The sequence below is a fragment of the Ascidiella aspersa genome, chromosome 2 (assembly GCF_963924565.1).
Source record: "Ascidiella aspersa chromosome 2, kaAscAspe10.2, whole genome shotgun sequence".
NCBI lineage: Eukaryota > Metazoa > Chordata > Ascidiacea > Phlebobranchia > Ascidiidae > Ascidiella > Ascidiella aspersa.
The window spans coordinates 10,881,048-10,907,407 of NC_139448.1; the positions used below are offsets into that span (position 1 = coordinate 10,881,048).

At 36.9% G+C, this 26,360-nt stretch overlaps 1 protein-coding gene across 3 annotated transcripts; it reads left to right on the forward strand.

Moving 5' to 3' along the window:
• The first annotated feature begins 341 nt into the window (after positions 1 to 341).
• LOC146163613 (uncharacterized) lies at positions 342 to 25,471 on the forward strand. 3 transcript variants are annotated; one of them, XM_083381652.1, is made up of 21 exons: positions 342 to 507; positions 10,033 to 10,263; positions 10,575 to 10,892; positions 11,073 to 11,171; positions 11,344 to 11,455; positions 11,709 to 11,910; positions 12,251 to 12,318; positions 12,486 to 12,560; positions 12,971 to 14,154; positions 15,684 to 16,994; positions 17,262 to 17,430; positions 17,505 to 17,673; positions 18,166 to 18,324; positions 18,578 to 18,679; positions 19,169 to 19,402; positions 19,958 to 20,050; positions 20,428 to 20,526; positions 20,839 to 20,935; positions 21,133 to 21,266; positions 22,540 to 22,685; positions 23,580 to 25,470. In XM_083381652.1, exons 2-21 carry the CDS (start codon positions 10,066 to 10,068, stop codon positions 23,660 to 23,662), a joined length of 5,052 nt encoding a protein of 1,683 aa, XP_083237778.1. In that variant the 5' UTR covers positions 342 to 507; positions 10,033 to 10,065; the 3' UTR covers positions 23,663 to 25,470. The 3 variants fall into 3 exon arrangements, with proteins under 3 accessions (XP_083237778.1, XP_083237777.1, XP_083237776.1); XM_083381651.1 differs by lacking the exon at positions 342 to 507 and adding an exon at positions 7,121 to 9,404 and having other exon boundaries at positions 17,262 to 17,434; positions 17,518 to 17,673; positions 23,580 to 25,471; XM_083381650.1 differs by lacking the exon at positions 342 to 507 and adding an exon at positions 7,121 to 9,404.
• The last annotated feature ends 889 nt before the right edge of the window (positions 25,472 to 26,360 follow it).

A 26,360-nucleotide genomic window follows, 5' to 3' on the forward strand; every position in this document is an offset into this window, starting at 1 on the left:
GCGTTCTTTTGCAATACCCCAACTCTAATTGCTACAAGTTTAGTTAAATATCGTTGTTCTATCGCCTAAGAAGTCTACAAACACCCTTGAAACTGATAAGATTCGATTTACAAGTTGTGTATTTGCTTTATAATTCGTCGACGCTCCTGTGCGAGAATCTATTTGAATAAAAAGTGCTAATCAAATGCAAAACTATGTCGTCATGGAAATCAAAACACAACGTGTCGTCGGTCTCGTGCGGTCATGGTCTGTTGCACCCCAGAGATTTTGCAGCAACCACATGCTTATCGAACTTCGTCGAATGTCTGATAATAACAAAGTAATAATAACATATCGTTTGTGATAAAACACTGACACAAAGTTTATTTTTCAGCTTTAGTATCTGTTTGTTTACATTTTGCCGGTCCAAAGAATCTCTCGAAGCGAACGAGTTTTACCTTTTTTGGGCAATTTTTACAACAATTCAGCATTCCTTTGTTGCATATATATTAGCTGATTAGGCGAAAGGTAATTGATTTTGCAACCTTATTTTTCAATTTTACGTTTTTCCATTTTTACATAAGTTATTCGCTTGACAACCTTGTCTTGATTTAATCTTTTTTATTTCAAACAATATGTAAATTTTGAATTGCACAGTCTGTGTTTATATAAAACCTTTTTTTAAATTCTGAAAATAAATTTATATTAATTATTTCAAAAAAACAGTTCTTACATTGTTATGCTACTTAGAAAATAGACTTTATGACTGATTTCAAAGGGATTATTCTGGTTTACAGCCTAAAAATAGTTGTGACGGTGTCACTAAAGTTTAAAAATGCACCCTACTGGTGTAATGTATGAAAAAAATTGGGGTGCAGGTTTGGTCTGTAAAACAAACGTGGGTACTCATACTTTCAACAGTTGCTTAGATATTTTTAAGTAATTTAAGCATTCAATATGTTTGACGGGTAATAATTATTTCTCTTGGTTTAACATTAATCAGTTATATACTTACTTAGTGTTCAAGATGTAAAGTGGAGTCAGTGTTATTGTAAGGTTTTATAAATTAATATAACTGTACATATTGATAATTATGTATCATAATTGCCCCACATATTTTCTTTACCTTTAGGAAATTTGTGTTAATCATAATAAAGATTTCATTGGTGCCAAATGGCAACACTCCATGTTAGATTTTTATGCATTATTGCTGTATATTATTAGTATAAAATAAACTCAATGCAAGTATTTTGTGTCGGTTAATTACAACCTTGTGTTCATATTCAAGCTTGTCAAGGCCATTCCCCATAGTTTTATTAATTGTTACTGTAATCCAACAATCTGATTTTTGTTGCCAGCAATGTTTGAAGCATATATATATATTGAAAAAAACTACTGTATCCTATACATTAAACTTTATTGCTCAAAAGTTTATTGGTGTAAACTTTAGATTACAAGAACTTTTAAATATTTTTCCAATAGCTTATCAGTGCGTTATAGTTCTGTTGTGCTATTGTTGAATATTTTGTATAACAAAAATAAATTGTTGCTTTTTCACATTTACAACTTTTCGTATATCAACAATATGCGTTCATTTAAAACAACAGGACATTTAAAAGAAGAAATCTTGCTATGTTTGGCTGTTTTATGTCCATTCCTTGTGCTAGAAAGATGTTGGTAAAAAATGTTTGCCCGCACAATCCAATGTGAGTCATCATAAATAGCCTGTCATAAGAAAAGCATTTTTTTCTATAAAATTTGTTTTCATCTGAAGTAAGTAGAAAACTAGTGCAGTTCCTTTCGAGAAAGAGGCCCTATGGTCTTCTGTCTGTTGAAAGACACTTATCCAATTCAAGAAGATGGTCTGTTTCACTTTGTTCCATTAGGATTGACTAGCCTTATTGCATGTGATTTTATGGTATTTGCGCCCAACTTGAAACAGGATATTTGCTTTTATAAAATACCACTTATTTCCTTCAAATGTCAAATTAACGCTGTCATGTTTAACACCTTTGAGGTAAAGCTATTTGTCAATGAAAACTAGCCATTAAGGCTTTGCAACAAACTTATGAATGTGCATTAGTATATACTGATTTACCAGTGCATGTTTTAATGTTGCCTATATTGATATACAACAGCCTTGTTTAATACCTCATTGAGTGTGGTTGAAAATAGAGCCGCCTGTAGCTTCCCCATGTTGGATGCAAACACTATGTCAGACTGGCGGTCGGACATAAATGGAAATTGCAGCGAATCGTTCCAAAGGTCGTGCATCCATTCGATCCATTAGTTTAAGCAAGATCGTAACTGTGTTTATAACCCTTCAACGCAGGACATCTGTTACGTAACGTGTATGTTGTTAAAAGGTAGCGCACGTCGCTATACCGTGATCACTTGCATGCGTATAGCATTTTCGGCGGTAGATAACGTCCGTAAATTTATGCTATTTTCACACTCTAATCCGGGTAACGTCTTAGATCGGCTATGAAAGCTACAAGGTTAAAACTCAACGGCCTATGTCATCTAATTGTTCATGTACAGCGGACAAACCTTTACTTTGTTGGCTCCATACTGATTCTATTTTGCATAGGAGCCGATTTTGCACCCCGTGTTATAGATCGCGTTTATTTTTTATATCAGAAGCGTATTAAAATATGAAGCGTCTGACAGTCCTTCTCGGTAGCGATTGAAATCAAAGTAGTTGGTGTTTCGTTCTGGGAAAAGGGTAAACCGGTTCACACCGGTATCGTATTTAAACAAAGCCTGGATCAATTCGACAAGCCATTGGTGTCCGAACGCTTTGTGCCCAGTGACTTACCAGCGTCCTTTTGCTAAACCTAGTCTGCGCCCTGCGACCGTTTGTTGTATTGTGCGCTTATTGTGCCCACGCGATTACCTGCTGTTTGGTAGCCACTGGTGATTTGTTTATTGTCTAGTTATGGTGGATGTTGATTCGACTCGGGCTCAGTTCGATTTCAGTGTTTCGCGTAGTTTTGAGCAAAAGAAAATTTAGCGTTTTGCAGTATCCCACGAATGCGTGACAGTTTCGTAAAGTACATCAGATTTTAAAAGTTAGCTGCGAATTACGCCCACAACTTACATGAATATGCGCTAAACGTAACTGGTGTTGTTCTGTAGGGCTCTAGTGATTGATTCCTCCATGCGAAGCTCATTCGTAAACAACATCAGCCTGACTTTACCGGCGTTATAAAAAGAAAGGCCGAGCATTGAAATCGGCAAAGCGCAAAGCTACGCAACAGCTTTGAAAGTACTCAATTAAAAATACGATGTTAATCTCGCTATATACATACACACGATGCCTTTATTGCTTTTACTGAAAGGTTTAAATCACTTGCGTATAATAATGACTTAAACATGGCAATGACATCTTTAGACAGTAGCCTAAAGCGAATCAGGCTTGACTGCATTTTTCGTTTATTTCTGTATTCTTGTTGTTCTACTAATACTTCGATGGTGGTCAGTTAATGTTAGCTTCAGGAAAGTCGTATATTGAAAACTCATTTGTGAGATTGTAACCTAGACCAGACTGCGGTGTGAAGCAATGTCATTGCCCAAAGAAGAATCGATTGCCTTGTCGTTGTTTGCCAATAACAGCACTGATTCATGCGCAGCTACTTTCACGACATCGTTGTAGAGTTTTCACAGGAGAGCAAATTAGCTCAAGCCCTTATTTCAAATGTCAGTGTTTGATGTTTTGACAGTTTGCTAAACTAGACAACGATTGATTTGAGCAAAAAATACATTGTACAGGTTGTATTAACAACTTTAATGTGAGATGTTAAAGCTTGGCACACGTCTGTATGTATTTATATTGTTATCTTTGGTAACCTTTGTATTTATATTGTTATCTTTGGTAACCTTTGTATTTATATTGTTATCTTTGGTAACCTTTGTATTTATATTGTTATCTTTAGTAATCTACGTGGAATGGACAAAAAATGCAATAAAATTCCTCGTTCAAACCCCTAAGAATTTATCTCTAAACTGCCAACGCCAACCTTGACATTTAAATCATCTTTTTACAAAACGCATGCACATAAATTTAGCTGTAATAAACAGATTTGCCGATTTTATTGATTCGCTGCTTTGTTAAAGGCAACAGGGCCAAATCTATTAGTTTTTGTTATGAAAACGAAAAGAAAGACGATTGCAGCGAAATTTTTGTAGCGTTAAAGAAATTCGTGCTTTTCCTGTCCGTTATACCAGTCGTTCAGATTTTTCCAAAAGATACATTTCCTGTGTTTCTATTTTTTTATTAGTCTAAACACGGCGTACTAGAAAAGGCTGAAACTATACAGCCTTGTTTTTGTTGATAGCATAGGTCCTTGGTTATTGATAAAAAATAATCTATTACCGCAATTGTTTAAACTGGCAAAGGTTACGTGTTGAAACTTGTATACTTCTGGCTCTCTGAGGTTAATAAACAGGAAAACAGCTAAAAATAAAGTCCATGGTCCGTTTTAAATTCCCAAACCAACGTATTGCATCGTAATGGCGATTCACCTGTTGAAAGGCATATTACACATTATAACTGCGAAGTCTCAGCATTCCAGCGTGTTATGTATTATGGAGGACGCAGGCCTGTGTTCAATGCGGCTTGTTGACAACAGCGTTCAGTGGCGATGGATTATCAAGGTTACGGTAGACATGCCTGAAGGTTATCCGGTACGATCAAGGTGAAGGTGTACTAAATGTATCTTCCTTCCATTTGTTTGGCGGAGATTAGTATCCAAATTAGAAATGATTTTTCGTTTTTTCGACGATGATATGCCATAAAGCTGATTCCTCCGTGCCAACGTTGTACTTATTCCACAGTATAGGAAAACGCTTTTTAAGCTGTGCGCCATGAAAGCCTGCCAGGTGCGCCGCAGGCAAATAGAAAAATTTAAATATATATTTTTATTATTTTTTGGTTCTAATTCGAATTGGTTCTTTAATATACAGTCCATTGAAGATAATGTTACTATGAAGCCTATGTAATAAATATCTCGCCAAATTTTGTTTATAAACTTCCCACTCTCATCAAATCACAAACAAATGTATCTCATTTGTCATATTTATTTTGGCAATTTATTTTTTCTTACATTTCGTTTTACGTTATAGTTGCGGCCTGCGGGATTGGTTTGAAATGAAACCAATATATGCATTACGCATGGACCATACGGTATTTTGATAGAAATAGCGATCAAACCGAAAATGAGATTTATCAAGTCACTCCAGCACGCAATATAAATGTCGTCAATCGACGTCGTTTTTTGCCAACTTTCCAAATTTCCGCACCCGGTCAAATCACGATTGCCGTTATTGTTTCCAACATCAGTATTATTCAACTTCGGTCTTAACTTTTAGATTTATGACTAACTTGTTTTCTGGTCATTTTTTCCAGTGGGGCTTTTGTGACCACTCATACAGTTTGAGGGACCGCAATTATTTTTTAACTCTTAGATGTAAGTACTAACTGTTAATTTATGGTGTAGTTGCAGATGTAGCCTATATTTTAAGCGACCGTTTGAGAAATTTAAAGTACCGTTTTGGTTTTGATCCCTTATGACAGGGTTTCTTAATCAGGGGTGCGAGAACTGTTCCTAGGGGGTGCAGGGATGCTAAATTTGACACAGAAATTGTTTAACTGTAATTTATATGTTTGCTCAGTTAAATGTAAAACTAACTTGCATTTTGGTATTGTTTTAGTTTGTTATTAATTAATTAATATCTAAAAACAAAATTACAATTTTTTTGTTATTTAAGAAATTCTTTAAGGAGGTGCGAGAATTGAACGGTGATTTGAAAGGAGTGCAGCAAGGAAAAAGCTTAAGAACCACAGCGGCTTAAGACCCCTAAACACACTGTTCATGTATGCCACAAGTACCCTTGCGTCCCCTTCCCAGTATATCCATTGCCCCTATGTTGTTGCGACAAGTGCATGCGGCCTATTGGCGGAAGTGTGCCGAACGTCAATTCGTCATATGCCGGTGGAAATCTGGCGGCGCTGTGTACTGTTCACGACCGAAAACAACGCCAGTAATATGCGACGGTTTTATCAAATGTGCGAACTGCCGCATTCACCTGCCCCGCTATTCATTGGTTGCGAAACCGGTCACGAGCAACGTGACTCAGCTGATTTTTTACTGTGTACACACTTTCGCTATTCGACACGAAACGGGATGAAGGTTTTATACGTCTTGGCATCTTGTGAAACCTAAAAATAAAATAATAGCAAAAAACGGAGAAAAAAAATCCAAATTCAATTCATCGCATATTATATTAAGTGCGTCCAGGAGTTAGTCAATTCCTGTTGAAACGTTCTAATTAAGGCTTTGGGATATCGCCACTTTCTTCTTGCTACATGTATACGTATAATTTAAAAAAGATTTACTTAACATATTCAAACAGTATTATACTCCTAGTCAGTCGTCGCACTATTATTTTAGCAATTTTATGATTAACACAATGCCTGGCAGCAACTCATTAATTGTTAACCTTTAAACTAGGAAACAACGATGAGTTTTGTTTTAGTCCAACTTTACTAAAAGATAACGAACGTTGTCCTGTAAAAAAGTCAGCTCTGCCAAATACCAGCGTAACATTGTAAAGTAGGTAACTGTCAAAAATGGTTTGACACAACTTTGATGAACCTACAGGATATTTGTTTTAGTCTTAAGACTAGGCAGGTTTAAAAAGAAAGACCATGGTTATTTAGCTAATCTTTGAGGAAAATTGCGATTAACGTGGCAAGCCGAGTGGAAAAATACAGCAAAGAGCGGCTGCGGCGTTTTTTAATCGCTTAGCGACTCGCCACAAAGCCAATAAAGCACCGCTTGACCGAAACCCGCGAGACTCCAGAACTAGCTTGTGTTTGTTTGTTTGACTCACGCGCCAGAGTCAGGCCACTGCTTTCCGCTGGCCGACAAGCTCGAGTTGAACTTTGCATCATTGCGCAACGCTCGCCAACCGACAGCGCGACGTGTCGTCTTTCCCATGCCCTTTCTGACGTCACGGCGCTTATGATGTAACGGGACTCGTGACGTAGGCGACTTGTAAGTCGATACCAACAAGGTTGGACGCCGCCCTGTGGTGTAGTGTGGGCGCGCCAGCCTACATTCCTCTATGCCGGTGAACAAGTCGGGAAGGTAACATGTACAGGTTGTACAAAGGTTGTTGAAGCGCCGTGTCAGCAGTATGGGCGCTGTGATGTTGAATGCAAACCTGTTTCACGGTCGGTAACAAGTTGCACTTGGCCAGAAGGAATTTAATCCTCCTCGTTTTGATTAACCAAGTCGCGACTTCCATTTTGAGGATTGAAGTTTAGATTTAAGTGATTCGGTTGTTTCTGAACTATCGTGCCAGACAAAGTTTGAGGATGAGATATTTATATTACATTGATAGTTTGAACTTTAAATAGTTCTCTTCAAATTAGTTTGTATTTAAGAGGCTGATTCAGTTACAAAATTTATGGAAAATATGGCAAGGTGAACCGATTTTGTTAAAATTTGTATTCTAACCAATATAAAACATGAAATACAGCAGGAAATTGTTTTTTTAGAAATTTCTATTTAGAAAGGTTATGTGAGCTTCACAAAATGATAGTTTGGATTTGCAAAAATGCGAATAGCCTTTTTCCTGGAACAAACATTGTGTGAGTTTTGTGTCTACGATGTTTAATGGCTCAAACTTGCAAATAGGCCTAAAAAAATTTCTTTTTGCTACAACGCACAAGTACGCAAGTATATGCAGGCAAAAACAGACTTCAGCGTACGCATTTTGAAGAAATAAAAAGCCTCGTAGAAATTTTAACATTGACATTCCTGTTTAAATATTTACCCATTTTATTCAAAGGGCTTGTCAATTTATGTGAGTGTTTCCTCGATTTATTGACCTACGTCCATTATTTCAGAATAACTGAATTACTCGTGGCAATCTTTATTCAGAAATAAAGACATCGTCTTACGTTACTTCGTTTGCAGCTGGAAAATCTAGTTGCATGGAGGCATTTTGCTCTTTAAGAATTATGTTATTCTAATAAATTTTGTCGGTCATTTTTGTTAATTCAAGCATTTGTTTACTGTGTTCTACTTTAAAATAAGATAAGGTGTTGTAGTGTGTCGTTATTGCCTTAATCGGTAACCACTGTTTTCTAATCTATAGTTTTCTTTGCGGCGCACCTACAAACTTCTGTTAAATTTTTTGTGATACCGCTATTTATCTTGAATTGCCGACAACGTTTTGTCAAATAGGCCACATAGTTGCAATAATTATTTTTAAAGTACTTTCTGCTTAACAAGATAAACCGTAACAAAAGTAAAATACATTATAAAACAATGTCGGCCCACCTGTTAACCTTTTATGGTGTACCGTTTAGGAAACGCTGGCCTAACCGTTAGGAAAGGCGCTTTGATTTCGCAGGACTGTTAACATATTTTGTAGTTTAAAGTCGCAAGCCATTATCCAAAAACGCTGATTTGGTGATTTTTTGTGAAATCATTGCATAGTTTTGTTGGTTGATTTGTGATGATTTCAGGAATAATGCTGCCCTTTATTACTAGTACCGCGCAACTGAAAAAAACTAAAAACCTATAATTTATTCAAAAAAACATCGTCATGTGTTCCTTTAGCTTAAAAGGCTGGGGAACTTTTTAAAATCTCTTCCAAGTAGCAGCATAACAAAGTTGACCCATTTAGCTCCAGCATAGAAAATCCACTTCAGAAAGGAAGCAATAATCGAGGTCTTCCGTATGATTTTGTAAGCCGAAGGGCCCAGGCAGGTCCCGTAGTAGGCTCCCAGCTGATGAAAGCACAGACGGTTATTCGCGCGCGCACTCTCTCTTTCTCTCTTTATATTTTTCCCTCCTATGTGCTCCGGCGTAGTGCACACGTGGTCGCAACAGCAAACTACAACACGTGAACGCCTGTCACCACGCGTTGCTAGTTCAGTTGAGCACAACCCACGCCGTGAGCTGAAGCTTTTTTACTGAAAATGTTGCAGAAATTTACCGAACTACGCACCGCGGTCAAATAATGCCTCTTAAGTTTGTTTGAGCTTATACGATATCAGTTTGAACCTTGGTCTGTCACTTTAAGATAAGTTAACCACTAGTTTAGCCTGCAAACATGTCTTGAATCGTTTTTTGTTCTTTGGATAACTAACGTCGTAGATGACATGTGGTCGTTTTATGTGTAATTTTATTACAGTGTCATGTGCAGCAATTTTAACACAGCAAAGAGCATTTAGATAAGCAAGCCATATATTTCATTCACTCTTGATTCTTTGTTTACCTGTGTTAGATAAAAAAATCGTATTACAAAGTACAAAATAATTAGGAAAGTTACTGATAGAAACGAAACCTTTTTGAACTATGGACTTCAGTCAACTCTTGCCACCTGAGACTTTGTTTTGTGACTCATGGGTATGTTAGTTTGGTTTTCAAGTGATCTGCTTTTTATAACAAGAATTGTAACAATTCTGAGGGTTTTAAGTTGCTTTTGTTTTCACTGATGTGCTTTGTTTGCTCACAATTATGAATTTTGTTATTTGTAAGTGCTATTGTACACATTGATGTTTTTATCTGCAGACACTATGTCCAAAAGGTTGTTTTTATATTGTTATGTGGTTTTCAGTTTTGTAGCAATTAATAGAATAACTTGTATAGATTAAATTCATTTTGCCTTATTTCAATCCTTTCTGTACACTTTTTACTAAGAGTTTATTGTTTACCAAATCATAACTTCCGGACAATAATTTTACAACTTATTGAAAAACCTAAAAAAAATTGTATTTGTTAAATTGTATTTGTTCATCTAAAAATACCAGTAGTTTCAAGAGATAAAACTTTATATGAGTTGCATTATGATTGGTTGTAAAGCGTTGTAGTGTTTACTACAGCAGGCAATAAAATCAACATCATTTTTAGCTTTCAATTTTTTTAAATATCACTCAAAGCCTTTTAAGTTTGTCTGGATACTCAAAATGCTATGCAAACCTATGTAGTGTGTTTCACAATGTAACAGTGTTATAACCATGAACGTGTGTTTCAGAATCTGGGTGTTGAGTCAAATGCCTTTGACGCCATGAGTGGCCTTGGAGTGGCCCAGGATTATCCAGATCTGGATGAACTGTTGGACATTGGAGATGCTAGTGACATAGTGGCCCAGTGTGGCCCAAACCAGATTGGGTCATTTGGTCATGATGACACCCTGGAAGTACTGGATTGGTACAACCAGTCGGATATCTCACAAAGTCATTATGAATCACAAATTGAATATGAGGTTTGTTATATTATTATAATGTAGTTCTATTTTTTGTAATATTGACATATTTTGCAAGCGATTTTCCACAAAACTTACTGTGTAGAGTGCTAAGTAGTTAATATTTTATTTTATTCTAGCAACACTAATTTTTAGTTTGGTAATGCCGTACTATATTTGCAACGAGTAATTTCTGATGAAAAACATTTCACATAACATATCGACTTGGTTTTTAACTTATTTTTAGTATATTTTTAACATAAAAATTATTTTTTGTTTATCTCACTGCTTTGCTGATATAAAACTTCAAATTATAATTCTCTGTTTTTTAGAAAGAGAAAAAAGAAAATGAGGCAGGGCTCCTTGAAGCTCTACAGAAGTCCATGGATCTTGAATGTGGAAATGTATCGGACCTTGTGTCTCTTTCCTCTTCACTTGTTCAACCTCCCCTCACTTTGTCATCTGGACTCCAGACAGACTCCTCCTTTCCGACAACATCCCTGACATCCACATTTCCACCATTATCCTTCCCACCGGAGACTGGCCTGGCTCAGTCACCCTCTAATGCAGACAGTATGTCCGTTTCATCTGCATTTAGCAGTGGCACTGAAGTTTCATTTGAAGAGCCAGCAGAAAGTGATGAATCCATGGTAAATAATTACAGTCTTTGATTTAACAAATTTCCTTATTTTAGTAATTGACACATAAGGAGTTGGTTGTATCCTGCATAAAAACGTTTGGTTTTTAACATTTTTATACTTAATTCATTTTTATCCAAGTTGGTAGTTTATTATGTGACGCCAGACAAATAGTAAATTTATTTCTTTCAGCTGAAGACGCTACTTTTAAGTCAAACAAATATTCATTATCCACGCGAGGTTGACTCGAACAACAATTTATTTGAGCAAAGTTTAATGTCAACGAGTAAGGTAATGATGGTATGATTTTTTAGTTGCCATTAGGATTATGTAAATTATTTGTAATCCCTCACTTATATCAAAATTGTGTTTTTCTAAAGATGTTTTTATGTTTTTTAAAATATAAGGATTATATTGCCTGTTGTTTTTGTATGTAACAGTTTTAAAACCGTTTTATTTTCAGAGTGCCACTCAGTTGCGAAAGAAGAAAAGAAAAACATTAAAAAAGCAGACTGTGGCTAAAAAGCCATTCACAGAATTGCTAAAGCACTTTGAATCAACTTCATCTACCTCAAGTAAGGAGAAAAACAAGTTTACAAATTCTTAACCGTTAATAAGATGTTAAGAATGCATTGATAATGACAAAACTGGCATCAGGAAATTTAGTCCCACAAAATAATGCCTAAAATGAAGGTAACATTATGAATATATTTTCAATACAATAGTTCAATTAGGTTTAATTGTAAGCCTTATTTTACTATGTTAGTAATTTGGTAAAATTCCTAAAAATATTTATAATATTCAGCTGTTCCTTTTTTTTCTTTGTAGAAGCCTCAAAGAAACCAGATTGTACAAGGGTAGTCAACGCTAGTCGTTACCTGAAACAGTTTGGATCAGCACCAGTAAGTCGGATTCCATCGCCACAAGAAGATGATGCAGTTAATGCTCCTGCACGATCCACAGTTACCGTGGTGACTAGGCCTTCCACCACAGTTGGCAGCAAAGGTCTTGGACGGAAACAGAGCGTAGAGTGAGATCCTGTTGTTGTATTTATAAAGTAAAAATAAACAGTTAATATATATCTATATTTGTAAATAAGGATTAAATCCATGAAAATATTTCAAAAAGCAAAGCTACTAAATGGAAGAAGGAAATCAATGGGATAATTATTTACAAAGTACTCCTTGTTGTTTTAACTGTACAATGATCAATTTTTCACAAGCATTAAAACTATTAAATAAATTGTAGGTTTTATTGTAATAGATGCACTACACAATAGTACAAGAATGTGTGCATTGACATCCATAAAGTTATTTTTTTACTTAAGTTAACTTTTTGTAAATTAACATTATTTTGTTCCTGTTTTGCAGAGTTTTGATGCCCACACGAGCTAACCAAATACCAACATCAAAGAACAGTAAAACCCCACAAAACAAATGTTAGTTGCTGTAACTTTTTTACAAGAAATAAACTGATTTCATACTTGCCAAATAAAAGTATACAATTTTCTTTTTATGTTGTTTAACAAGTTAGTTATGTTCTGTTAATTAAATCCCTGCTTTTATAACGATTAAATTTCTTGACAACCTCATTGTTATACTTTAGTGTTTGTTGCACCTGATGCCAACAGCCTGCTTGATATTTTGGAAAACAGATCATCTGCAGATTGGAAACCACAAAGTAAGCATATCATTTCTACTTCAGCAAAGTTCAGCTTTGTAGTATATTGCACAAGATGCCTTTGCAAAGGCCTACTGATGGGTGTCGTTATTCCAGTATGACTCTAAGGGCTTTATCACAGAATACGCATTGTGTATTATGTACAATTGTACATTTTAGTTCTATTATATTGTTTTTGTTTGCACATCCATAAGTAATTAAAGCGTTGTTTTTTTATGGAGAACTGTTTTATTTGTTTTCCTGGTTCATTTTCAAGTATATTAATCTATATGTTAAGTTGAAACACAGAATTGCAAAAAACGAAAGTTGAAATAAAATAAAAACACTGTTTTATTTTTTTTTACTAGTTGTTTTGCTAACCATTTTCCTTGCAAACTGTTACCCTTAACTGTTCTTTATTCCACAAACAGGTGGTATCGACTGCACTTCGGTCAAGAGTCGAATGTTGATCGACAAACGTCGTTCCACCGTGCTCATAGATCCGTTGCCCAACAAAAGGCAGAGAATAAACCAGGACAGTAAGACAGACAACGCGGAAACTTCCATTGAAGAATTCACTGAATTGCCGTCAGAAGAACATGACTATTGTCACAAGCAAGCCAACAAGGAGTCCGGCCAAAATGGGGACATTCTCAATGCTGCGTTACAAGCAAGTGGATTGTCTGGTCAGGAAGGTCAAAAACAAACGGAAGAGGAGCTTGCAAAGTCTAGCAAGATTCTAAAGTGGCAAGACTACTTGCAGAGGGTCCGGCTTGGAATCAGAAGTGCGCCTAATAGCCCCACCTCATCACCCAAAGTTAGAAGGGGCTCTGCTCGACCAGTTAACAACTTTATGGTCTTAGGTCCACCTGGAGTTGCAAAGTCGGCTGCTAAGCCTGTTGTGCGTTTGGTCGAGCCCATTGTGGCTGCCAAAGCACCAAAACAAAAAACAAATTTAAAATTGCAGGAATTTGAGGAGTATCTCGCCAAAATACAAAACAAACCTGTAGAGTTGGCGACAGGCAGTAATATTACCATGCCACCTGCACATACGGCTACCTATCAGGTAGACTCAAACGCCAAAGCAGATACAACGGAAGAGTGGACAGTTCCATTAAAAATGAAGCGCCCGGCCAAACCTCGATCTCGGCAAGTTTCTGTCCCTGTGGTCTCATCTAAGTCGTTTGTAAAAATAAGCAGTGGCGGGGTTGTGCATACGGCTGCAGTCGCTTCGGCACAGACAGCCAATCGCAACACTGCTCCTCTGGTGATGATTCAAATTCCGAAGCTAGTTACTTCTGGTAGCAGCAAGTCGCAGCCAAGCGAAGCAAAGGACATGCTTCTCGACCCAAGAAAGAATTTAAAGCCGAGAAGCGTTAAACTTTTAAAGCCAATTTCGAAAGTGAAATGGAATCCTGATAAATCAGTAGCAAGTGCCACAACGATACAGACGCCCACGCAGCAATCACAAACGGCCACTTCCACCTCTACAGCCGGTCCAACTTTCAAGCTGGTTACATCAAACAAAGGGGGTGTCGAAACAAAGTCATTAATTTTGAGTGGGGTTTCTGGAAAACTAAAGGAGATACTGACGCTACTGGCTCATCAACAGCAGGTACCTCACAATTGCCATTATTTAAATAATCTTACCAGTATAGGCAGTTGAATCAATTAATGCTTTATTTTTAATTGATCAACCACCATTTTGATATCAGAGCAAATGCAAAAAAACAAAACACAGTTGAGCGTAAACCACTATGATAAATTTATGGCCACTGAGTCAGAAAGCTTTGTTGTCATTATCCCGCTGTTTAGTCTGACGTGAAGAACGTTTTGAATCACCAGGAAATAATGATAGACATCACATGTTTCCCTTTTCCTTTTTCAAATAATTTTAGATAAATGCTTTTTGTACTGCTTGTTTGCTAAAAATCGTACAGCTATGTACAAAGGGTTTGCTTGTTTGCAGAGTAAGTCATGCAGCAGTTTTATTAACCTTTAATGCACAAAATTAAGTTTTTATTATTAGGAGATGTGTATGGTAGCCTATTTTATAAAAAAATCTCCTTAGTGTTTTTTAAAGCACTGCGGGACATGTGGTCTAATATCTTTCATACGGTTGTAAGGTAGAATGTTCGGAGTAGAATACAAAGGTATTCTAGAATAGTGGGTTACCAATTTACCAATTCAAAATATAGAATCTGCTAATGTTTTTATTTACTTTTTGATTACTGTTTTTGAAAGGTTACATAGTTTAGTTGTACTTTGTTATTTAAACAGCAAACTAGGTAACTACTATCTTTCTCTACATTTGCACTTTGTGTTACTGTAAATTGGCCTTAATAAAGGTGTACTGTAGCATAGTTTGTTAGAGGACAGAACCTTCTTAGATGGAATGTTACTTTTGTAACCTAAACGCGTCTTAAAGGAAATTTATTTTGCAATATTATAATATTGTGTAATAATGGCACTAAGTGTAACTGCATGAACACATTTAGATAAAGTACTGCAAAAGTTTTAACAGTGATATGCAATTTTCCTAACTGGCTGCCCACATAATTAGTAAGTGCAAAGAAAGGCAAAAGATGGTTTTAATTATTTGATATAACTTCCTTTCAAGCAAGATTTGTTAGCCTTATCTTGATTACCTCACAATCCTATTTAGACCAACTAAATTAAGGCATAGCCTTTGTCTTAGAAAGGCAGGTAGTGTTGAATTGTACATATATTTTTGGGCATTAAGATTCATGACATCAGTGGTTCAAAGCCTGTGCTAGATTACTTGTTGTACAAAAAGGCTTCAGGTGTTTATCACTTTAAAACTAGAAAGATAAAGCAACTATAATATTGTTCCAGCTTCTTCAGTTTAGTTTTATCTTTGCCAAATTAATTTTTCCTATAATCCAAAATTTTTAGGTGTAGCTTCGCTTTTTTAAACACAAGTAAAAGAGAAAGGTTGTTAACCATATTCCTAAAAAAAAAAAAATTCATTGTTAAAGGACAACAAAATTATAAACTATAATTTGTATTGTATAAGTTTGTCAAATATTTTTTACAATTACCTACCTAATGTGTTTCTATTTCTATTATGTTTGTTTTATCAGCATGTAACAATATTCTGTAAATATTTTTGTTGTTTTGCAGCAACAGGGCGCTACACCAACATCTATTGAAAGTAGCCAGCAGCAGAAAACTTTGCAACAATTGCTCTCAGCAGTTTCCAATTTGAAAACTAGCAAAACCAAACCAACGGTTGTCTCTTCCTCAGACAGTGTTGCACATGCCCCGACACCATCAGTTCAACAATCAAAACCGACAGAGCCCCGAAAGACTGTTGTTCCATCTCCGTTATCGCTGATCCACGAAATCAAGCAGAACTTGAACAAAAATCCAGAACCTGTTCCGAAAGTATCACCAAAGACTGTCAAAGTGGCCCGTCGTCCGCATTATGTTTACACCGTGCCGGCAACTTCTACAGTGACCCTCATTCAAGTGCCAGGCAAGACAAGACTGACCTCTGGTGGTGGTGTACTGACTATGAACGGAAAAGAACATTCCGAGCAGGAATCCCAAGTTCAAGCAACATTACCATCCCATGACCACAACTCAACCACGGTCGGAACAGATGAAAACAGAATTACGGTTTTTGTTGATCGGCCGGACAAAGTACAGAGTGCCAAGTTAGAAACTAAACAGGAAAGCTTAGACTCTGTGTTTTTAGACAGCTGCCAGGATATTGATCCATTTGCCATTGATGGCAACTTTTCTGCCCCATCCAGCAGCCAACCCTTGTTCCAGGACAACCAGCTGTCAGAAATGGATCTTCTTGCTGGAAAAGATCTTCCATTTGTCCCAGTGCCAATGCAGCCTTCATCAGCAGTCGATTTCCCATCGTTAAGCGACACACCTTTAACATTTAAATTTCCAAATGCAGTTGCAAAAACACAACCTGATGCCTCCAAGGAAACCAGCATTAAGAGTGATGCACCAGTCGACAAAACTAAAGAAAACTTATCTGGAGAAAGTATGCTGGACGAATTACTGGCCGAAGTCACCGGTCAATCCTCTCAAATTACTGGTCAAGCCTCTCAAAATACCACAAAGCTGGACATACTAGAATCAGAGTCAAATGTGTGCCCAACCCAAAAAGAGATACAGAATCCTGCAACAGTGATATTGCATAGTGAGCAACAGATTGTCATACCAGACCAATCCAAGAGCAATTTTGAACTGCAAAAAAGTCAGGTAGTGAGTCAACCCAGCACAACAAGCTTGTCAACTGTGGAAGAATGTCAAGAAAAACTACAGCAGCCACTGCTGCAAAATAAGCCCAGCTTATCTGTGCAACTTGAAAGAACTCTAAGTGAAGTAAAGAAGAGCATCCCTCTTTGTAGGAGCATGGCCGCATCCGAAATATTGGAGGAAACTGGAGATAATGAAGTGATGCACCATCAGGTATATGATTTTTGAAAAAAAGTTTGTTTAAATGTGGTGGTATTAAAAAATGTCACAGTAGTTCAAGTGTGTTTGTTAAGCTAATTTAAATGTAAGCAGTAGCTTGATATATAATGGGAACAACCAAATTCTTCTGCATTTGTTTTAGTGAATTGATATGTAGTTTATCTTTTACATGATTATAATGGACAGCTTTTAAATTCCAGCTTTCGTTTTTGTGTTTACTAAATAATAGATGTATTTCCTAACTAAATTATGTTTTTCAAGGTGGTGGTAGACAGCAGTTTTCCTGATATGGATGGTTCTCAGCCAGGCAGTGTTGTTGCAAGCCAAGAAACTGTTGATTGTTTGGACGACCCAGATATAACCAATCCTGATGGCATGCTCTTTAACAAACTCCCAGCCTATCTCTATTCTGGCAAAGTGTTAAAATCTGGTAAGTACAAAATGCCTGTATGACCATGCTCTCTTCCTCTCCAAATATTAATAAAACAATATTGAAATTGGCAGAGTCGACAAGCAGGAGAACTAGTTCAGAACACCTTGACTCGAGTTTTAAGGGCCTGAAGGAACTGAGCAACGACCCGCTTATTGGAACCGAAGAAGCAAACAGTGACCTTGAGCAAGGTCAATACAACAAGCTTCCTCACTACCTCAGAGGCGGAAAAGTGTGCCCAAGGTACAACTACAGAAACGTTATTTCAGCAACCACTTTCCTAAAAGTTTGAACAACTTTATTTTAATTTTGAAAACTGTTTTGCTTGAGTTAGACTGAGTAAGACAACGTAAAACTACACGAGTCCCGAGTTCGATATGCGCATGCGCAGTACTAAATTTTACAACTGATATGGCCGTCAATTGGAAATTGTAAACGTGGAATATTTTCCAAATTTCCAACCATGTATTGTGAGTGAATAAATTGTATGACACCCCTATAAGTGGATTGCTGGATATCTACGTTATTTTAGCTACACATAAGTTGGCGGGATATAGGCTGTAGAGTCAGGGCCGGACTCAACGAAATTGCACATTTTGGGTTATTTTTAACCGACCCCGCAGCCCTGCTTCAAACAAACCATAACTAGGGTCATTTTTTTTAATCGTAGGAGTTTATGGTGATATACTTTGTACAATCGTGAAAGTTTAATGCGATAATAATTTGTCCTTTTAGAATGAGGAAAAGTTCTCTTGCTCATGGTTCAAGTGGCTCGTTGCACTCAGCTGGTGTACATAACAGACTGGAAAGCTATCCAGTGCTTAAACGAACACCAGAGGGAGCTCTAGTCAACACCAAAGAGCTATTTTACTCCAGACTGCCATCATATTTAAGGTTTGATAGCGCTTTCATTTCTTTAAAAATTATGCAAAATCATATAGTAATAGGGTTGAATTTAAATAATAACATATGCAGGATATAAAACCAGAAAAAAATGTAACGAAAAACTAGGTTTTGAATGCAAATCAAATGTGACAGTTATTTTAGTATTTCTTTGCTAAAATTATTTTGGTTAACGACTTCCTCATTTCGTTTTTTGTCAACAAAAATAACAATAGTCAGTTGTAATATGCTTGTTTTAATACAGTGCTGGTCGCTATCATCTGGTGGAAACAGTTACTGAGCCTCCACCCCCAGAAGATGAAACCGTTACCCCTGAAACAATATGGAAACACGACCAGGAAGAAAAGTAAGACTTTTTGGTACTTTTTTTAAAGATATTATTTTTATTTATTGATATGGTGCAATACTTGGAAAAATAGTCTGCAACAAAAAATATTAGGCTACCAGAGTTCGTACACTAAAAAATGGTGTTGTGATATACATAAACATTTGTATGCTTGGTCTGTCATTCCTAAACAGTTTAACTTGAAGCTAACGACCAACTTGTTTATTTCTACAAAACTTATCCTGTTAAATTGAGATTTTTTATAAATAAGTTTTATAAATGCGAAACATGTTAATCTTTTGAAGGCTAATACAGATAACTTTTAAGTACAAATAATCGTTTAACTCTCTTTAAAATAAGTTCAAAACACCAAAGCTGCTGCATCTTTTTTTCCAATGGCTTTGATGCCTATACAAGACCCCACATAACCCTCACTCAGCATTTTCTATCTCTGGTTGTCAGGATATCTCATAAAAACCAACCAGTTTATTACATATTTAATAACTATAGGCGAAAGAAGCGCGAAAAGAAAAAGAAACGCAAGAAGAAGAGAAAGAAGCAGAAAAAGCACAAGGAGAAACAGCTGGAGAAAGATCGGATTCTCTACTCGAAGCTGCCTCATTACTTCCTCGCTGGTAGACGATCCCTGGTTCCGGACCGAAGAGCATCCGAGCAATCCTACTCTTCCTCACTATCAGATACATCCGCCTCCGAGGATCAGGACATGTCTAGTTATCATGACAGGTGAGAGCTAGGGATGTCCTATAATTGACAGCTTATTCTGTTACCCATACCCGATATTTTGAGCAAAACGTATCGCAATCTGACCTTACCATATGTCGTTGTTACTATGCTCATTGCTCAAACAAGCAAAGTAGAATTTAAATCGTTTATTAGAGGTATTTTTTTGCAGATCGTTTGGTCATATTTTGCTATGTCGTTGAGAAGTTTAGTTACCTCCTCTTGTCACGTTAGAATCTCCCGTCGTGATCGTAAACCTTCACTGAAATGCTCAAATAAATTTGGTATTGCATCCCCACAAATACCATCCTGGTTAGATGTACTTTCAGCAAATGTGCCCTTAGTACTCTCTTGAATTATTTGAATAACTGCCAACTGCAAAGTGTGTTGTCTTAACAAGAACTATTTAATTTCTGAAGCATTTCACAGTAAATTTACTATTGTAAAGCAAATGAGGAGATCTGTTTCACTTAACGAAAACCGTATGATTCTACGTTTGGTCTTTTTTGATCAACTTTCGGGCATCTTCATATCTGATCGTTGTGTCTTATCACCCAGGCCGCATTCTTACAGAAGATCCTACTCTCCTGGTCGCGAGCGTTCCGCTTCGTTGAGCAGCTGGAGTTCGGCCTCGCCTTCAAGAAGTCCAAAGTAAGCGGCAAGCTAAACACACAAACTCCTAAGGGGCAAATAGTAGACAAATTTGCCGGAAACAATCGTTTATGACTTTTAGTTGTGATGTGGCTTACTATACCTAGACCAGAAAAAACTGTTAAATTTATGCACTCCATAACCCTTAGCGGAATATTAAAACTACCTTGTGATTGTGATAAGACTTACAACAACATCCACTAGATAAAGCTGTAAAAATTTCGTCATAACCTATCAATAACCCTGAGAACAAACTCAACGTTGTTATACGACTTACACAACAACATATAACAGAAAAGGCTATACATTTTTCGCCATTATTCTGTCTTGTCCAACGCGAAATAACATGTTAATAACCCTGAGCGTATTATTTGCAGTCGCTCGTGGAAGAATCAACGTCGCCGTTCTAGTGTTAGGTCTCCGAGGAGACGCACAGTCAGCTACAGCTCATCCGATCCCGAATACTCGACATCCAGGTAATTATAGATAGAAAAACACTTAACAGTTAAGCTTCCAAAAATAAATAGTAATACATAATAGTAGGTACACTATGCACGGATCTGTTATATAGCTCGATACCTATAGTCAATCGTTGACGATAATTGATGATGATTTACAAGCAGGTATCGAAACGTCTTTATCAAGATGGTGTCGCTTACTCGACCTTTTTGGTTTTGAGATTTCTTTTGCCAATATATTACACATGTAAAAAGAACCATGACTTCTCTGGCCGTTTGATCGAAAGAAACGTTGACCGTTTTCTATCTTCTATTTTTGCACCTTGTTAGATCACGCACACGAAAGAGAAGAAGATCGTACTCCAGTGATTCGGATTACGAGGGAAAACGCAGAAAGAAAGTAGACGACCAAAACCAACAAATCAAGGTAAAAAAAACAAAGTCTTACGTATTTGTACATTTTTGAAAACAAAACAATCTATTTCGATACAAGAACCATTTTTGTTGAAAATTACCCCACAAAAAATGTTGTAAATTTTTAAATTTGGAGTTAGAAACTTTATCTGTTACTGTTTGTTGTTGTCCGATGCATTTTGTGTTAAGTGTCGGATTTTATCTCGACAGAAAAAGGCGATCCAGGAACGACGCGTCATGTACGTGGGCGGCATAGACGATGACGTCACGAAGAGCGACTTGCGTCGAAGGTTCGAGAAGTTCGGGACGATCGAGGAGGTGTGCCTGCACTTTAGGAAGGACAGGTTGGTTGTTTTTTATTTTATTTATTTTTTTTGACTTTTTTTATTTTTATTCACGAAATTGGACCTAACCCATTGTTTCTCGGACCCTTTTTTTGCATCGACCCCAATGTTAAGTGTAACAGTAAAGCTTTTTCGGTGACTCAATTTTTCCGCAGTTTGTAAACGAACAAACTCACGACATTATGATTAATAAGTTCAAATTTAAGAGCCAATCTTAATCAACATACCGTATAAAATAGTCAGCGACCAAATCAAACAGCGACACATCACAAAAAACATTTTTAGATCAAACTGCTTGTAAGCGGTGCTGGGAGCCACAGTAAAACAGCATTGGCTCCGGCTCCAGTTCTGGCATCACCAAACACATATCCAATGACTTAGGCTCTTCTTCCAGCGAAAATGCTTTGCTCTAGTTTCGGCTCCCCAACCCTTCTTTATAAGCAATTTCACCTTAAAATGGATTTTTTAGTAAATGTATGTGATTTGCTCTGTTAAACTAGTGTTTCTCAACTTATGATTTGGTCTTAAAAATAGAGTTAGCTCCACCAGGCAACATATCAATAGATATAAATCGCTCTTCTGGTGTAAACTAAGTATAAACCGACGTTTTGGCAGCAGATACCAGCTGACCTCATCGGGGTTAATAATTAAAACGAGAGTGCGTTAGCCATCTTATATACTGAGAAGTGAAAAATTGAAAAAACGTAGATTTTTTTAATCTTAATTTCAATCTACGTTTTTTCATTTTTTCACTTCTCAGTATATAAGATGGCTAACGCACTCTCGTTTTAATTATTAACCCTTATAAGGTCAGCTGGTATCTGCTGCCAAAACGTCGGTTTATACTTCGTTTACACCAGAAGAGTTATTTCTATCTATTATTATGATTTAGTCGCTGACTATTTTATACTGGTAGGTAATGTAGCTTGATTAAGATGGGTTCCGAGCAAATTTCTGTATTACTTGAGAAAATGGCAAAAGCAACATGAAGATGACGTACGATAATAATTGAATTTTAACTTATTTAAGATGCTGTCTCTGTTTTGTTCGTTTACAAACAGTTCAGTGAGAAAAATTGGGTCACCGAAGACTGTTATACACTTAGTATTTGGGTCGATGAGAAAAAAGGTTGAGAAACACTGAGTAAGGCTCACGTGGACAAATTATTATAATATCCCATTTTGAGTTTTCCAACTAGCTTTTACTAAAAATAGTACCGATTTTTGTTGAAAGAAACAAGTTATATTTAATAGAAACAAACTTTCTTTTTTAGGGACAGCTACGCGTTCGTGACGTTCCGCTACACTTGCGACACTTTCAGCGCTATAGAGCAGGGAAACAATGACGTCACACAAACCAAGTACACCCTCTGCTTTGGTGGGCGAAGAGAGTTTTGCCAAGTCGAGTACGCCGATCTCGGTAAGTGGGCAAGGCTAACTAAACTATTTTATAAAGATAGATATTTTTAGGTACCCGGCTTACCAAAAACGACCGTTGTGGTTGTGGCGTTTGTCTGTGCGATCTAGTTGTGATATTTTTTATTTATATAAAGTGCAACGCCCCTGAGCAGTAGAGCGTATCGTAAAAAATAACTTTCGCAAGACACGCATTACACCACTTAAACAACGTAACCAAAACGTTGAAAAAAAAAATATTTTTTTTAAATATGATGAAATAGTCCATTTGCGGCATTTCCATGTGCTCAATCACATTGAAGACGAACAGTTGAGCCTGGGCTGAGTTTGACTTAAAGTTCAAAGCCCTTCAAAAATGGACAGAAACCCGCTCGACGCTCATCCATGTTTAATGTTTATAAGAGGGAGTTTCCACCATTAAATCGGAAAACTACAATCGTCTAAAAATTTATATTTTTCTCTGCGTTGTGCCCGGTGTATTTTTATCAATACAATCCGAGGTAAAAGAACTAGGGATGTCCGATAGGATCGGATCGGAACCGTTACCCGATATCAAGTGGTAGTATCGGTTCTCGTCCGATACTAGGGCGGTACCGGTGCCGATTTTTTATCACTTTAATTTGCGCATAACAGCCTTATTTTGCGACCCAACGTAGCTTTCTACCATTAAAGGCAAATTCCCAAGGAAACATTACATTAAAAATAGAACATATATAGCGCAAAAAGAAATTTAGCAGACTACCTTAAAAATCGTTACCATCACACTTTTCGAAAAAAATATCGGGTATCGGAATCGCAATGAAATATTAAGAATATTATATCAGGAAATATAAAAGGGTTACTTAGATAATGTTCCTCTACTTAAGCAGCCCTAAACACAACTGTTATTTTTATTTAGACGAGGCCGAGGGCGGAAGGCAGAAAAAGCAAGCAGCCGACGACGATTTTGACACTTTGCTTAAACAGGCGATGAAAAGATGATGCGACTTCTTGCATTAGTGCCATCCATGCCTTTCAAGCACGTACTGCTTAGCGTTTCATTTTCTTTACGACGGTGCTATACGTAATACGTAGAGCGCAAAACATATATTGCATAACGCAAGTGGCAAATGTATTGTATTAAACCGAACTTAACGCTAACCCCCTTGGTGAATAGAAGTATTCAAGTTTCCTAAGCTTTGTATTGTATCTACAAAAAAAAGTCTTGATTTAATTTAACTGGACTAATAAATGTTCTTTTTTTTGGAAAAACAAAGCAAACAATGTGACCCTTTATATTTGGACACATTTACGCCTTGCAATGCGCGCAAATTTTATGTCCCAAATGTATTGCTTGTTAAATATGTGATTGGCTGTCTGCTGGTGAACGCAGATATCTGTTACAACGATATAGTACTTTTGTTCAGATTTTTTTTTTCATACATACGGCGTGATTTTTGTAACACTGGCAATTGGTTGCGGTGTTTTCAAATGTACTATTTGTTGTCGTCAGTTTTTGGTTTTGCGGATTTGAAATCTCGTCTTTTAAGTTCCATGTGATGCATGACAATACTTTGTTTTAATTGCATTCTGTTTTGCGTCTTGGACGCACACGTTTTGTCTTAATATGTTAGACACGGTTTATTCTTTCAGAAACAAAACAGATCTTTATAAAAACGAGTTAGATTTCATGTAAATTCAAGTTATACAGTTTGGGTTAAAAACAATTCGTTGTGTGTTTTTTCTCGTGACAAAATTCGGTGTCACTCAATCCTTTACACCCCATATAATTATAACTTTACAAACGTTGCATTTTTGTCGGCATTTTAGCTACTCCAAACAAACCATTAGAACGTCGTTCGCCTATTTCTTTCGCTAAAGTATAACAATCTCATATGTTCCATGCGAACACTTTATCCACTGCCGGTGTGTTTTCTCTTGTGCCAGCTACTAAACTTTTATCGTATATGTATATTGCGTGCATTTCTCTGCAACAAAAACATACGTTTGTTTGTTTGTTTTTTGTTTAAACTCGTTCCGCAGCAGCAGCAACGGCCTATCTGGCGGCACATTATGTGCCTCGCGGTACGTTTAATTTCGTATCATACACACTTCGTAATTGCACACGACCATATAAACTCGCACCTGTGTACATTTGGTAACTGGAATCAGTCATTTCACAGCGCTCGGCCCACACTCTCGGCTTCAGTTCGAGAGCAAATATTCTAGCTTCTTTGACTTAAGGAATTGATTTCTAGCAAGGTTATTTTCACCGCATCCCCACTAAACAGCGGTATGGTTTTTTTAGCCCTTTAAAAGTAGTGAAAACCTTTTAGTATGGGATTTGATTACAGTCTAATCGAAAAGTAGCCAAAATGTGTTGGCCTGCAAGGTTTGCTTTACAAGTTAGACTGGTTTTGGTCAGTTTTAACGAAGCTTTGCGGTGTGCCCTACTTGTACATATAAAACTTGTACGCACATTTTGTCATACGTATAGCTATATGTTTCGAGTGTCGATATTTTACTCTCAAAACTTAACCTTAACCTTGCGAAAATCCAACAAAAAATCGAGACTAGAATAGTGCGTAAAATCTTTAGATCAGACGTAAAGTTAACGTACCGTCGCCAAACCTTCGTTGCTCGCGGAACGCGTTTTTCTTTCTTTTTTTTTTGCTTGTGCACTTCATCATCGTTCGTTTCGTTCGAGTTTTACTTTTAACTTTTTTTTCTTTTCGGGGTACCTTCTCTCGACTTGCGATTTTCGTGCCTCTTTTCGCGCGTTTTCGTGTCGCGAGCAAACCCGAACAATAAAACGTTTTAACGCGCCGTTCGTGTGTGATTTCATTGCTTTTTATGGTTTTTGGAAGAAGAGCGGTCCAGCAGTTTAGTTCAAATTGCGACGACGACAACAAGCATGTTAGCTAAAATCAATTTTGTTTTTTTAAATCAATTTGTATTTTTTTAAGTTATTAAATCCTGATGGGTAATTGTCATTAACGTTGTTTTGTCGCAATCTTATAATGTGGAATCAAGTTCTTCCTGCCAATATTGTTTGTTAAATCCCAGTTGGGTAAACCTTAAAATGTAAATACGTCTACTACTACTATGGCTGCCACCACCAATCCCTGTTGGCATTATGCAGTTGCAAGGGTGTGTAGCGAGTATTTTTCGGATTTTTAGGTGGGCCTTAAGTTAGGAGGGCGCGCATCAAAATTTTAGCGTAACACAAATAATACTACGTCAAACAAGCTACGTTTGTTGTATACAAAACACTTGTTTGCCAATGCTAGTATAAAGTGTACAGTTCAAACTTGAATACGGGGGTAGCCAACCAAAATTTCAATTTAAACTAAATTAGTTGCGAAAACCTAATTTCATATCAAAAAGACGAAAATAAAACTCGCCTGAAGAAAAAAAATGCCTTTGCAGAGTCGGTCAAATGTAAGGTGTGATGAGGTGAGGCGCCCGGTGATATCGGTTGTATTTCGAAAATATTTCACCGTCTTCGTCGGAGGTATATTATCGGGAAGTTGGTGCGATGAACGCCAAAGTTTTGCACGCCACAGATCGAGCGTTGGTACATGCATGGTCCACGCGCAAGCGAGAAATATTATCTCTCTCTGTAAATTGAAATAGTTGTATTTCGGGAATATTTCACCATCTTCGTAGATAGTATATTACCGGAAAGTTGGTGACGAAG

What these genes read in the sequence shown, in the direction of transcription:
- LOC146163613 (XM_083381650.1), top strand. Translation starts at nt 9,354, where the DNA reads ATGGACTTCAGTCAACTCTTGCCACCTGAGACTTTGTTTTGTGACTCA. An exon ending in TACTGGCTCATCAACAGCAG is followed by an intron (nt 14,155 to 15,683) that starts GTACCTCACAAT and finishes GTTGTTTTGCAG; the next exon opens with CAACAGGGCGCTACACCAAC. An exon ending in TCGCCTTCAAGAAGTCCAAA is followed by an intron (nt 20,051 to 20,427) that starts GTAAGCGGCAAG and finishes TATTATTTGCAG; the next exon opens with TCGCTCGTGGAAGAATCAAC.